Raw genomic sequence first — 13,899 nt, forward strand, 5'->3', positions numbered from 1 at the left:
ATATGAGAATGATGAATAAATAGTAGATAATAAGGGAGATTTGAGAATGGGAATGAGGAATAATACTAATGAATAATGCTTACATGCTTACATACATGTACATACAGTATACTTTTGTTTTTTTTCCATCCAGCTATCCCCTTTTCAATCAAATCAAACAATAACCCATCCAAACATCCCAAAATAAATCAGACCCTATTACATAAACTGGATGAAACGATGGATTTAGCCACGATATGATTTGTTAAGGCTCATGCTGTGGTCGTGCAAGTTTTGTGAATCGGATAAGCAATCGACAAATTGCATATCACCGTCTGTCTGTTCGCCTACGGGATCGTGAAGGTAAGATCTACGTCTTTGTATTCATCTTTAACCCTGTGTGCACCTACCACGCGACATCTCCGCCCGGCTCGGAGCAGGAGAGGTTGGAGTACGCGCTCAACAGTAAGAGGAGGGCCCTCATTCTGGCTCTGCGCTGGGCTAAGACCCACACCTACCTGCTTCAGGAGGATCCGGCTGTGATCTCGTTCCTCGAGGTGACCAAAAGAAGCTTTTAAATGCTGTAAATGACGTAAGTTACACAGATCCTCTCCATGGTCTGAGCGTGGTTCTTCTACTCCTCTGTCTCTGTAGGAGTTGTACGGGAGCTTATCAAATGACTCTCGGGTGTTGAGAGCTTTGAAAGACTTTGTTCCTGACCTGGAGAAAGTCGTCAAATTACAGTACGTTTACCTGGGATTTATTTTCATATGTACCAGCCCACATTTATTGTAATATATAAATAAACTTTTTTTTTTATTGTTTCTGCACTTTCATTTGTAGTTCGGAAGAAGCCAAATCCATAAAAAAGGTAGGTCTAGACTACTGTTTTCAACTAAATATAATAGTTTATCTTAAGTGTGATCATTGTGATGTGGATGCTGACTACGTCGTCTCGCGTCATCAACAGAAAACGCTGATACGACAGTTCAGCAATGGAGAGGAAAGGCTGCAGAAGAAACAGCCCATTAGGAATCATGATGACAGTAAGTTAGTGTGTGTGTGTATTATTATTTTCCTCTGCTTGCGGCGAGCCCTGAAGAGGAAGATATTTACGTCCTCAGCGGATGAATTTGATATTTTGATGATATTTTGTATTGTGTGGCTGGTAAGGGCTTCTAGTCTTCTGTTATTTGGTATAGACAAATGCATCTTCATCTTGGACATTTTATTTATTACAAATGAGAAGTATAGTATTTCAGTGTGATTTTTCGGTGTGTGTCTAGTCCTATTGAAGGTGTACTGCGGCGATCACACATACACTACTATCCGGGTTGCCGTGGCAGCAACAGGAAGAGAAGTGATCAACGCTGTGGCTGACAAACTCGGCACCATCGATGAGCTTGTGTTGGTCCACCTCAGCTCTGCGAGTGGTAAGAAAACCGATTTATTTAGATGTGAAAGAGCAGTTGACATCACTATTAAGTCCTTTCAGTCACTTATGCTAATACTCCCTGGAGACATGATGATAAATACTGTTAGCTAACTGGGTATGCCATGTGTACTGTGTATGCAAGGAGCCGGATTTAAAGTGTGTTAAATGAAAAATGACTTAAAGGCAAGGTTGGTAATGTTAAAAAAAACTAGCATCTCCTCGGGGCTTATTGCTGTTGCGGTGTAAGGAACATTTCAAACAATAAAGACAAAAAAGTGTAAGTAGGAAATAGTTACCAATCCTGCCTTTTATGGTTTAAGTGTTATCTGGGTGGTGATTAAAACTCAACTATCCTCATTTTTCTTCCAGAAAAACAAATCCTAAAGCCTAATGACGTTTCGGTGTTTTCCACTCTGAGCATCAACGGCCGATTATTTGCCTGTCCCCGAGACCAGCTCAACAGTCTGGTGAGAGATTAATGTTCCGCCTGTTTACTTTGAACCTGGGAAGTTTTATTTAATGAAAATTGTGCATTCTTTGTTGCGATTGCACTGTGATGGAAGGAATAAATGCACTATTACAATGGATCTTTGTCACGTGACATTGTTACATGTGTATGAATGAATTTGATTGTAATACATTGATTCTTTGAGTATTTCTTCTTTCTTCTTTTTTATGTGCTTATGATTTCACATGTGTGTCTCAGACTCCCCTTCCAGACCAGGAGGGCCCCACTGCAGGCTCCATGTCAACCTTTGAGCTGATGAGCTCTAAGGACCTGGCTTACCAGATGACCATGTATGACTGGGAGCTCTTCAGCTGTATGCATGAGGTAGCACACACACACACACACACACACACACACGCCCGCGCACACACACACACACACACACACACACACACACACACACACACACACACGTTTTGTGGCACTATCTTTGTAGGGACCTGCCACTGACTTAATGCATTCCCTAGCCCCTTACCCTAACCTTAACCATCCAAACTAAATGCCTAACCTTAACCCTTACCCTCACCCTCACCATAACCTCATTCTAGCCCTATCCTAAACCAAGTCGTAACCCTCCAAACAGCACTTTAAATTTGTGGGGTCCAGCATTTTGGGCCCGCAAAGCTATCGGGACCCAACACATATACTGGACTCCTGGTTTTGGCCCCCACAAATATGTTAAACAGATCACACACACACACACACACACACACACACACCACACACCACACACACCACACACACACAGCCACACAGACACAACCCCACACACACACACAGAAGAGAGACGACACACACACACACACACACACACACACACACACACACACACACACCACACACACACACACACACACACACAACACAACACACCACACACACCACACAACCACACACACACACACACACACACACAACTTCAATCTGTCAATAAATCAAATGTATCTAAAGTGTTAAATCACCATGCATTGAAACCAAGACATGGTTTCGATGCACTTTACAATTAAAAGAACATATAAATGGGCAATTAGGTAGCTCACCCTAATACACATACACAGGCTTAGTGCTCGACGCAGCGGTTGCGGGTTCGATTCCGACCTGCGGCCCTTTGCTGCATGTCGTCCACGCTCTTCTCTCCCCTTTCATGTCTAAAGCTGTCCTATCTAATAAAGGCATAAAAAATAAATTAAAAAGAACACACAAATAACACACAGTAACAAAACAATTGAACAGCACTAAAACAGTAATAATAAAACAATACAAAATCAGCAACATGAAGCAATAAGTTAAAAGGGTAACGCCGAAAGTATGGCTTGAATGATTGGCTATAAGATAATGAGAAGAGGATTTAAAAATGTCAACTGATTGAGCCTCTTTAACATGAAGTGGGAGGCCTTCCAAAGATGAGGGGCACGGTAGGAGAGTGCTCTACACCCTACTGATTAGGAGACCAGCATCAAGGAAGCGGTGTATATGTTGTAATAAGCTCAGATAAAACTTCAGGCCAGTAAAAGAAGACAAGCATGTACAATGTTGAATAAAGCCTTATTTTACACTCTGAAAAGAAGTTTCAGGTATGAAGTCTGACCAGACAGGTGTAGCCCTTTACAGCAAGTCGGCTTTTTATAGACCTTCTTACTACACTGGTGCTGCATCATTGTCCATGATAAAAGCCCTGCATGAGTAATTAGCTTGATAGATGCCATGTGACAGGGCCTGTCCACTGAAATGTCTCGTCCCTTGTCTCCCCAGCATGAGCTGCTCTACCACACGTTTGGCCGCCAGAGCTTTAGAAGAACCACGGCTAATCTGGACCTGTTTCTGCGGAGGTTCAACCAGGTTCAGCTGTGGGTGGTCACTGAGGTGTGCCTCTGCGGACAGCTCAGCAAGAGAGTCCAGCTCCTCAAGAAGTTCATCAAGATCGCTGCACAGTGAGTGGGAGCCGCGGGGGACCGCCACACACTCCATACGTATGCTGCTCTGCACACTTAGATGAGGAGTCTCACTTTACGGCTTTGCTTGCGTGTGTGTGTGTGTGTGTGTGTGTCCATAGCTGTCGGGAGTTTAAGAACCTGAATTCCTTCTTTGCCATCATTATGGGGATGAGCAACCCTGCAGTCAGCAGATTGAGCCAGACGTGGGAGGTAAACTTTGTCTAATCTAAGTCTATATCTCCAGTGAACCTCGGCTGTATTGCACTATTGCTAAATTTAGCTATTACATTCATGTCACTGCGATTCTCTGTTTTTTTTTCCTGACAGAAACTCCCCACCAAGTTTAAGAAGTTCTATGCTGAGTTTGAGAGTATGATGGTGAGTTGCGGGAAATTCCATTCACCACAAATCTGGCAGCACAAATCTATAGATGTAGAGTCTTTTACCAACTCCTACATTAGGCCAATGACGTGGGACCAGGGAAGAACTGTTCTGCGTGTCAATAATCAATCTTTCTGCATTTTGTTGCTGTGACCCATTTATTTTCTTTTGCACACTAATCAAACAATGACATGGAAACCTGAAAGCTGTCTGCTTTCCCCCCCTCACACATGTGTATCCCTGTTAAAAATAATAATAATATATCCTTTATTAGTCCCACAAGGGGAAATTAAAATGTACTCTCGGTTGTGATGACACACATTACACAAAGGCCTGAATTACACACACATGCTCAGTACCTATACATGCACTACTGGAGAGATGTCAGAGTGAGGGGGGGGGGGGGGGGGGGGGGGGGGGGGGGGGGGGGGGGCTTCTCGAGCAGTTGGGGGTTTGGTGCCTTGCTCAAAAGGCACCGTGCCCAGGAGGTGAACTGGCACCTCTCCAGCTACCAGTCCTCCACCATACTTTGGTTCATGTGTGGAGTTAAACCAACCCAACTCCATACAGACTGAGCTACTGCACCCCCAACTATTACTAATGACCTATATGCCTTCCCAAAGGCAATGCTCCAAGTAGTGCTCAAACATAAAACTGCAGAGTAATTAGCATCACCAACATGATATACAAACAAAACAAAACAAAGTTGTGTAAGGGTTCCAACAGATGGGTAGATAAAGATAATGTATGCAGATAAATATCTAACATCCTGGGCATCTGTATCTTCAGGGATAATTAAGACAATATGTTTTTTTGTTGTAATATGGGTGAACTGAGTTCCAAATGTCTTAGAAATGAACACAGTTTATGTGTTTGGTGACAGGACCCGTCCAGAAACCACCGGTCCTACCGGCTCACTGTCACCAAACTGGAGCCGCCAATCATCCCCTTCATGCCCCTCCTTCTCAAAGGTACGACTCGGTGTAGAGAACATTACCACTCCAGTCACTGTATCACATGGGAGAGGAACATGGCTGCCATTAAATGTCATTCCTTTCTCTACAGACATGACATTTACACATGAGGGCAACAAGACCTTCATTGACAATATGGTCAATTTTGAGAAAATGGTGAGTTTCTGCGCACATTGAATGGGCAAATGATTCATTTTAAGGGTTTTCTTTTATGCATCATACCGTTCTTCACTCAAGTTTGATGTAATATCTAAAGAGCCTTCTTATTCCTGTCTTTTCAGCGTATTATAGCGAACACAATTCGGCAAGTGAGGCACTGTAGGAGCCAACCGTTCAGTAAGTTGGCTCATTACTCGACTTTTATCCCATTTCCAGGCTGGCTTTACGCACATCTGACCAATTCTTTTTCTTCTTCTGTGTCCTCTCTTACCGCGTTAGACCCCGAGATATGCCAACCCAACAAAAACCAAGCGGATGTGCGGGCTTACGTCAGGAAGCTCTGCGTGATCGACAACCAGAGGGCGCTGACGCAGCTCTCCTACAGGATGGAGCCTCGGAGGACATGAGCTCCAGATCGTCCACCGCCATCGCCTTTTCTACGACGTTAGCATAACAATACACACACACACAGACACAAACACACACACACACATACATTACCTGGATAAAATAACTCAACTGGACTGGCCGTTTAGTAGCGAATCCCAACCTTCAATGACTTTACCATGAACTATTCTGGATGACGGACTCATTACTGTGCCATTGCAGGCCTCTGGTTCCTGGGCTGGCAAAAACTCTTCGGCTGCTCTTTCGTGGCTCTGTCTGACGGTTTGAACCGCACTAGATGTTACTGTTTGGGACCTGTTAGATAGAACTGTAATGTATAGAACTTGAATCGATACCCTGCATGACTGAACTTCAAAGGCTTTGTGTTCTATACAGTGGATTTCTATCGGGGTGTCCTGTAATATTGTGCTACACCCTAGTTTACAATCTACTACTGTACCTGCCTGTAAAGCAAACCTTACTCTCCTGATGGTCCAATCATAGACAGAAAAGCCCATAAACTGTAATAACCAAGACTTACGGATAAATATGAAAGTGCTTATTTACTTCATAATCGACATGATTATATCCAGATCTTTAGGATGTCCTTTAGGGAAATAGCAGTGACTTGAAAACTACTAGACAGAGTATTAGTTGGATTAAAAGCCCTAATTGTATTGCAAACAGTGTTCAGATTTGACACAACAGTATTGCGTTTTATTTTTCATCGGAGAAAAGCTCCTGTAGGATATGACTTATGATCTGTTCTGAGGTCAGTTGTATAACCAAATTGTACTTCTTTTGATTTGGAATCACTGACCCTGGATGCAGAGGCGACTTGTACTTTGACGGGGACATCTTGTCATCTCAGTCCGTGTAATTTAATTTTTATATATGTGGGTGTAGATTGTGAGGTGTCATTCATTTTCCTTTGATCTCAGGAGCTCCTGATGTGACAGTGTGTGTGTGTTTGTGTGTGTGTCGAGAACTGCCGTAAAGGCTGTCTTTCCCCCCAGAGCAGCCTGTAACTGTACTTGTATGTGTGGTCTGTCTTGTAAATAAAATAAAAAAGCTAATTTATCAGTGCTTATGCTTGGATGACATTCTTCAAAATGTGTTTTTGCCCCGCCGAGCGGTAGAAAAACTGAGGATGGTGATGCATTCAAAGGGCGGTGTTTATTTTAGTGCTCTGTACTAGTGAAGTGATTCATTGCAGCTTCGAGGAGTCATGTTTTATTCATCCAGTAAATCACTTCGTTACGTCTCCTCTTGCACTTGATTACTGTCACTGAGTAAGAAGTGTCCTAACTTCCCCGAGCTGATCTCATCTGTCCCTGCACAGTGATGTCAGCACGGCTGATGATGTCACCGGGTCATTCCTGTCGGGGTGAGCAACACGCTGTCCCAAAAAAAAAACCACACTATCCCTGCTTGGCTTCTCTGGCAAGTGTGTGATGGGAGATGGATATAGATATACGAGGCAGTCACCCTCGTTGGTCACTGATTTACTGTTTCTGACCCGCTATAGGCCAGAGCAGTACATCTCTGTGTGTGTGTGAAGTGTATGGGGAGCTTTATATAGCCACGGTTATCCAGGAAGAAGGAATGCCCTGGATGCCAGTGACCATATTTGAACAGTGTGTCTGCTACAGGCACACACTGACTGCAAACACACACACTCAAAATCTCACCACCACCTTCATCTTCACTGTGTGTGTGTGTAAGCATTGTGTTGTAGTTCTACTGGACCACCACTATCAGGCAATGTGATACCTTGGATAGTAGTGACAGGGATAGCTCTGACTTTTCCTGACTCACAGGGAGCAAACATCTCTCTCTCTCTCTTTCCAGAAGGTTTTGGTTTCTTCTCTCCTTTAATCTCTTCTGCCGACTGACTGAACCTCCACTCCGGCCCTTTGGAGGAAACTACCCCGCCTCTCTTAATTTCTCGTCCTTTGCTCTCTCTGTGCTGATCCGTGACTTGTATACTTTTGGGGTGAGCGTTGGGGTGTTTGACCGTGCAAGCGTTTGGGCCTGCGTGTGTGTATGCGTGTGTACATGTGTGTGTTTGTGCGCGCGTGAGTCAGTATGCCATGTCGTCCCCGGGCTCGTCGTTTGTGCAGATAAAGCATGAGGACCTGCTCTTCTACGAGAACTGTGGAGGAGGCAGCTTTGGGAGCGTCTACAGAGCCCTGTGGATTTCCCAGGACAAGGAAGTGGCTGTGAAGAAACTTCTCAAGATTGACAAAGAGGTAAGGGAAACACACACACACTTTGAAGATTCATAGTATTTTGAAGTTATGGACTTGTTTGTGGGACATGACTGCTCTTCTATCCACTAATTTCCCAGGTCCTCTTTGGACACCCAAAGCCCCCCCTTTCCCTCCCCTCCTCCCCCCGTTGTCGGCCGTTCAACATGTGTTTATCTTAAACATACCTCTCCTCGTTCTCCCTCTCGGTGGTTGGAGCAGTTTTCTTTATGCCAGCACTCCCCTGATCCTCCCATTGTGTTTCAGGGCGAGGTGTGTGGTCATTCGGGGCTTTATGCCCAGGTGGTTCTGGACGAGTGTGACCCAGTGTCCGGAAACTTTTAGAAGTTAGCGGGACCTGTGAATCGGGCACAGTGTTATTTCAACATGTAAAGTATGCTCACGTGTTTAATATAAGATACTGAAGTTAAAAAAATGCAGGGGCCAATTGCATTGAACAGAATATGATTAGTTGCCTGTCGTGTGTTTCTCTCACACAAACACACGCAGGGTGGGCTGAGGTGTGTGTGTGTGTGTAGTGTGTGTGGTTAATATGTAAATACAATCTGATGGATTATGGGAGAACTGCAGTTTAGTGGATCAACACTTGATGTGATGCTGGAGCTGCTTGAGAACACTCTAGCATTAAACACATGTTTCAGGTCATTATAGATTATATTATATCTTGCATTATAACACTACCTTCACACAGTGGTGGAAGAAGTACTCAAATAGCAACACCACACTATGATAATACTTATGACAATACTACTCGAGACATATTAGCAACAAGATGCACTTATCAAAGGACTTGTGCAGAATGGCCTGTTTGTGTTATATTATTTGATATATCAACTATAGCTGACAGATAAAAGTAATAGAGATGAAGTAGCATTACATGGAAATACTCGGGTAAAGTACAAAAACTGCGTGGATGCTACCTGATGTCGGTACTCACTGATAACCTTCCACGTGGGAGTAAAAGCGGTGAAAAGTAAAGAAAAACTATTATATCGAGAACATATTTTTGAAGCAGTTTTTGGTGGGATTTCGTATACTTTATGGTTAGTTATCACGTTGCCTAGCAACGCTTACATATTCCACAAATGCGAAGGGTACGGCCTATATGTCAGTCAGATTAATGGCGTGTTTGTCACTGCGGTGTGGAAGGCCTGTGTTTAGAGACTCAACCTGGGGTATGAGAGGGGGTCAGGCATCCCGGACTAACTTATGGAACTGAATAACAACTTAAAAATCAGATAACGAGTGCAGAGCTCTACCTTGGAAGTGTACAGTCTATCAGGAATGATTTACCAATGTCAGATATTGGAAAACTGGAGGAGGATGTTAATGAAGTTATCATATTGTTTTTGTCTCCTCATCCAGGCTGAGATTCTCAGCGTGCTGAGTCATAAGAACATCATTCAGTTTTATGGAGCCGTGCTGGAATCTCCCAACTATGGCATTGTCACAGGTCAGACCCCGTGTGTGTGTGTGTGTTTGTGTTTGTGTGTGTGTTTCAGAACATCATTATATGACAGGGACAATGCACAGCTCCCTAGCAGCACCAAAGTTAGCCAAAAACTAGTTTTTAATCTGTATTCCCTGGGCAGGAAACGGAGAATACCATCTCTGTCAGAAGGGGAACCTAACACTAACATAAAACCTAAACATGGGATTGTGGGAGTATTTTCGTCCCCAACTTCATTCAGATAACTGATATTGTAAGAAAGTGTTCTGCACTTGTAGAACTTGTTAAAAGTGGTCTATGATCATGTGTGTTATCATCTTTGGGGTCATGGCCTAACGGATATAAGTAACATTAGGTCAGGGATTAAGGGGAGGCATGGAGGGGTAGGGCCAGGGCAGATTGTCCTCTCATAAACTATAACTACACTCTCATATAACTACACACTCAGTGTATTAGCCGTATTTGTGTGTTTGATCCTTAACGTGCCACGTTGGCACACGCTCTGATGGCCGTGTTTATGTGTGGGTTTTGAAGATTGTGTGTATACTCTGAGCAGGTTCTTGCTGGGTTTCCTGGCAGGACATTTGTAACTGAGACCAGCATGTTTGGACGGGGTTGTAATCCTGGACGGGCTCATACGGTTAAGATAAAGCACAGACACACCGCTAAAGCCAGCAACAATTCTCACTGCAGCGAGGGCTAATAAAGTCCCGTGCTTACTAAAAATAAAAGAGTAGAGTAGGCAAAATAAGAGCTGGTTCAGGAGTTGAAGAAGACATACTTAAGATGGAGTTTGGAGGCAGTAAAATGCATTTTTCCCAAATTTTAACATGCATTTTAACATAAAAAAAGGATGCTTTCGTCCATAATTTCCAAGCACTCACAGGAACCCTGTATACACTGATTTTGTTCAAAAGACTTCTGACCTCTCAATATTATTGCTAATATTCAAGAATGGTACAAAACCCATGACGGAAAGTAAATTCAGAGGGTTACAGGTCCTTTTTCCAAAAATCAGCAAGACAAAGTAGAGGCATGGAGGCTAAAAATTGAAAAAATGAATTATCCCACTTATAAGTCAGAATCACTTCAAGACTGATGATCTCTCTACACTGATTCATAGTCATAAAATGGGTTGCACTGACTTTTGCAAAACTGTATAATAGACGACCACAGTATTTGTTTTCAACTAAAAACGTTTAGCTGTTATGTAACTTACAACGATGGGGGGCACTTGAGGGCTTGACCACCGACGTCCTAATAATGTCCTTTAACGCTGAACCTTCAGAGCATTTATTTCTGTAGGTTCCCCACTCCAAACCATCAAGTGTTAAACATTAAAAGGACAGATTTGTCCGTGTTCTACTCCTCGGACTCCTTTGACATTGTCCTCAGTCTTCTACTTGTCTTTTTTACTGTCAATACATAACAGGAAAAGGTTAAAGGTCAGAGCTAATCTGGATTGGACTGTCAGAGTTACCTTCACTGTGCGTAGAACCGTGTCACATATTTCTCAAACATTATATAATGCATGTATGTGAACTACAACTGCACTGCAAAACCGTACATGTTTGCAGTGAAGTTGTAGTTTCTGTCACTTGTTTAATCCTTGTGTTTGTGACACTTTTTCAACACTTTTTATTGCTTTTTTGATGCGTTTGAGGTACTTTTTTTTTTAAATCACTTTTTGACGCTTTTTTCAACATTTTGTTCATTTTTGTAACACTACCGTCAGTATACTGTACACATCGCTAACACCAATATACTGGATCACCACTAGTTTTACACTACTTTCTTTTTCGAATTCATCAAGAAACCCCATTTTTGTCTTTTTGTCAAAGTATTTTTCGTGGAAATAAAATACCCAAAATTAGTGACCTGGTCCTTATATGAATGGTTATAGGAAACCATTCATGGTATATTTGGACAAATTGGATGAAAGAATTCCAAATTTCTGATGAGGATTAAAAAACGGGGCAAATTTGACCCCAGAACAACAGGAGGGTTAAAATGTCAGTTTAGTTAACTAGTTTTTAAGCATGGGGGTGTGGGGGGGTGGGGGTGGGGGGGTTGAGATCTGCTCTAACAGCATTCTAAAAGTGAATTTTTATTCTTCCAATTGCTGGTGGTTAAATGCGTAGCCCTGCACACACATAACACACATAATTCCTCTTACCTGTTCTCCTTTAATGATGTGTGTGTGTGTGTGTGTGTGTGTGTGTGTGTGTGTGCGTTGCTACAGAGTATGCCAGTGCAGGGTCTCTGTATGAGTACCTTTCCAGTGAGCAGAGTGAGGAAATGGACATGGAGCAGGTCATGACGTGGGCCATACAGATCGCCAAAGGTAACGACAAATGAAAGGTACGAGGGCTGAATCACTTCCAGAGATCAGGGGCGCCGATATGACCCCCCCCCCCCCCCCCCCCCCTCCCCCCCCCCCCCCCCCCCCCAGCCCTGTAATACTCCAGTCATCATGCACCTGTTAATAATAGTTTACAAAGCTTTTTACCTGTCTCTTGATCCCCCGGGTCTCCAACCTACGGAAGAGGATTAGGGCCACTGGTGAATTTTTTTTGTGAGTTCTGACTTTTTTCTCAGAATTCTGACTTTAATCTCAGAATTCTGACTTTTTTCTCAGAATTCTGACTTTAATCTCAGAATTCTGACTTTAATCTCAGAATTCTGATTTTTCCAGAATTTGACTTTAATCTCAGAATTCTGAGAAAAAAGTCAGAAATCTGACTATAATCTCAGAATTCTGAAAAAAAAGTCAGAACTCACAAAAAAAATTCACCAGTGGCCCTAATCCTCTTCCGTACCAACCTGTGTGTATTCAACACCAACAAGCTTTTTCCATTTGCAGATTGCAAAAAGAATCAAATCAACAAAACATATCAATGTTACATGTATAGGTATATGATCGGGGGAGGTGGGGGGGGGTGAACATTTAGATTTTTAAATATTTTCTGTGATAGATTTTAAGGTAATTGAAACGTAGAAAGGTGACATGCACATAATTATCAATTTACACTGTCCACTATATTCAGATGAAGCAGATCATATTTATGAGTCAAATCAAGTCAACTTTATTGTCAACCCGGAAATATGTTCCAGACGTACAGAGCAATTGAAACTATGTTTCCCCCCCGACCCACGGTACAATAAGGACTGCTATGTATAATATAAAAGATAAGAAATGTATGCAAATGAGATAATTCAGTTCAGTTCAATTTTATTTTTAGTATCAAATCATAACAAAAGTTATCTCAAGACACTTAACAGATAGACTTAACACTCTATAATTCACAAAGACCCAACAATTCTAGTAATAACCCCCCAAGAGCACGCAAGTGGTGAGGAAAAACTCCTTTTGGGAAGAAACCCGGACCAGACCCAGGCTCTTGGTTGGGGGGGGGGGGTGATGTACAGTGGCAATAATAGAAAGAAAGATATATTATATATATAATAATATACTATATATATATATATATATATATATATATATATATATATATATATATATATCATTAAAAAGATAAGTAATAATAATAAGTAATTTGTAATACGTATTTTGTACAGGCAGTAATAAATAGTGCAAGTGTCATGCAAAATGGTAAATACATATACCTTTATTATAACTGTATGTTGTATTTAGCCTATAGTTTTTAACCTTGGTTCATTCAGTAGATTTCTGGGTTAACCTCAAGTTCAAACCAAAATAGTGTACAATTCAACTGCACCCACAACTTAAATGCTGGTAAGAAATTCCACCAAAATCAGATTAAAGAATAAAAAGGTATTTTTTTTACTAATGGTTGATTTCCTTGCAGGGTTGCATTACCTCCACGCAGAAGCTCCAGTCAAAGTCATTCACAGAGACCTCAAGTCACGCAACGGTAACACATCAACCTAAAGCCCAATCAGATTGGTCCCTCTCTTTGCTATTGGTCTGTTATCTGTAATACTGTCTCTCTTCTCTTTGTGCAGTGGTGATGACGGCAGACAAAGTGCTGAAGGTGCGTGTCTTGAGATGAACAGATTTTTTTTTTTTTTATTCAATTCAGGCACATTCAGGTATTCTGTGTTTTCTACATTGCGCTTTCTGTTGGGATTCCAGATTTGTGACTTTGGGGCGTCTAAGTTCCTGTCCCATACCACCCATATGACGGTGGTGGGCACTTTCCCCTGGATGGCCCCTGAAGTCATCCAGAGCCTGCCTGTCTCAGAGACCTGTGACACTTACTCCTATGGCGTGGTGAGTTGGTGCTACTGTACGAATATTATTGTAAAGTTGGGAATCACTAATCCACTAATCCAGGGTACAAGCGGCCGAAATGAGTTTCCTCAGGAGGGGGGGCTGGTGTCTCCTCAGTCATTGGTGAGGAGCTCAGAGGAGAGCCGCTGCTCCTTCACGTCGAAAGG

At 42.5% G+C, this 13,899-nt stretch overlaps 2 protein-coding genes across 4 annotated transcripts in view; both read left to right on the plus strand.

The window, feature by feature from the left end:
• LOC116698831 (rap guanine nucleotide exchange factor 4) overlaps positions 1-6,843 on the plus strand; it is a 29,616-nt gene extending 22,773 nt beyond the window's left edge. For both annotated transcript variants that reach the window (XM_032531030.1, XM_032531031.1), the window contains 14 exons: positions 386-536; positions 634-722; positions 823-850; positions 950-1,025; positions 1,266-1,412; positions 1,784-1,881; positions 2,121-2,246; positions 3,675-3,853; positions 3,976-4,066; positions 4,184-4,234; positions 5,121-5,208; positions 5,303-5,367; positions 5,493-5,547; positions 5,650-6,843. In XM_032531030.1, the coding sequence (XP_032386921.1) occupies positions 386-536; positions 634-722; positions 823-850; positions 950-1,025; positions 1,266-1,412; positions 1,784-1,881; positions 2,121-2,246; positions 3,675-3,853; positions 3,976-4,066; positions 4,184-4,234; positions 5,121-5,208; positions 5,303-5,367; positions 5,493-5,547; positions 5,650-5,777 (1,372 nt within the window). In that variant the 3' untranslated portion in view covers positions 5,778-6,843. The remainder of the gene's footprint in view (positions 1-385; positions 537-633; positions 723-822; positions 851-949; positions 1,026-1,265; positions 1,413-1,783; positions 1,882-2,120; positions 2,247-3,674; positions 3,854-3,975; positions 4,067-4,183; positions 4,235-5,120; positions 5,209-5,302; positions 5,368-5,492; positions 5,548-5,649) is intronic.
• Positions 1-13,899, plus strand: part of LOC116698837 (mitogen-activated protein kinase kinase kinase 20) — a 33,545-nt gene that overhangs the window by 11,500 nt on the left and 8,146 nt on the right. The window contains exons 1-7 of one of the 2 annotated variants that reach the window (XM_032531042.1): positions 3,941-3,967; positions 7,796-8,009; positions 9,393-9,480; positions 11,720-11,821; positions 13,308-13,373; positions 13,465-13,493; positions 13,595-13,732. In XM_032531042.1, coding sequence (XP_032386933.1) covers positions 7,851-8,009; positions 9,393-9,480; positions 11,720-11,821; positions 13,308-13,373; positions 13,465-13,493; positions 13,595-13,732 — 582 coding nt within the window. In that variant the 5' untranslated portion in view covers positions 3,941-3,967; positions 7,796-7,850. Of the gene's footprint in view, positions 1-3,940; positions 3,968-7,795; positions 8,010-9,392; positions 9,481-11,719; positions 11,822-13,307; positions 13,374-13,464; positions 13,494-13,594; positions 13,733-13,899 lie in introns of those variants that run through there. The other variant, XM_032531043.1, reaches the window with a different exon arrangement.

The sequence above is a fragment of the Etheostoma spectabile genome, chromosome 12 (assembly GCF_008692095.1).
Source record: "Etheostoma spectabile isolate EspeVRDwgs_2016 chromosome 12, UIUC_Espe_1.0, whole genome shotgun sequence".
Taxonomy (NCBI): domain Eukaryota; kingdom Metazoa; phylum Chordata; class Actinopteri; order Perciformes; family Percidae; genus Etheostoma; species Etheostoma spectabile.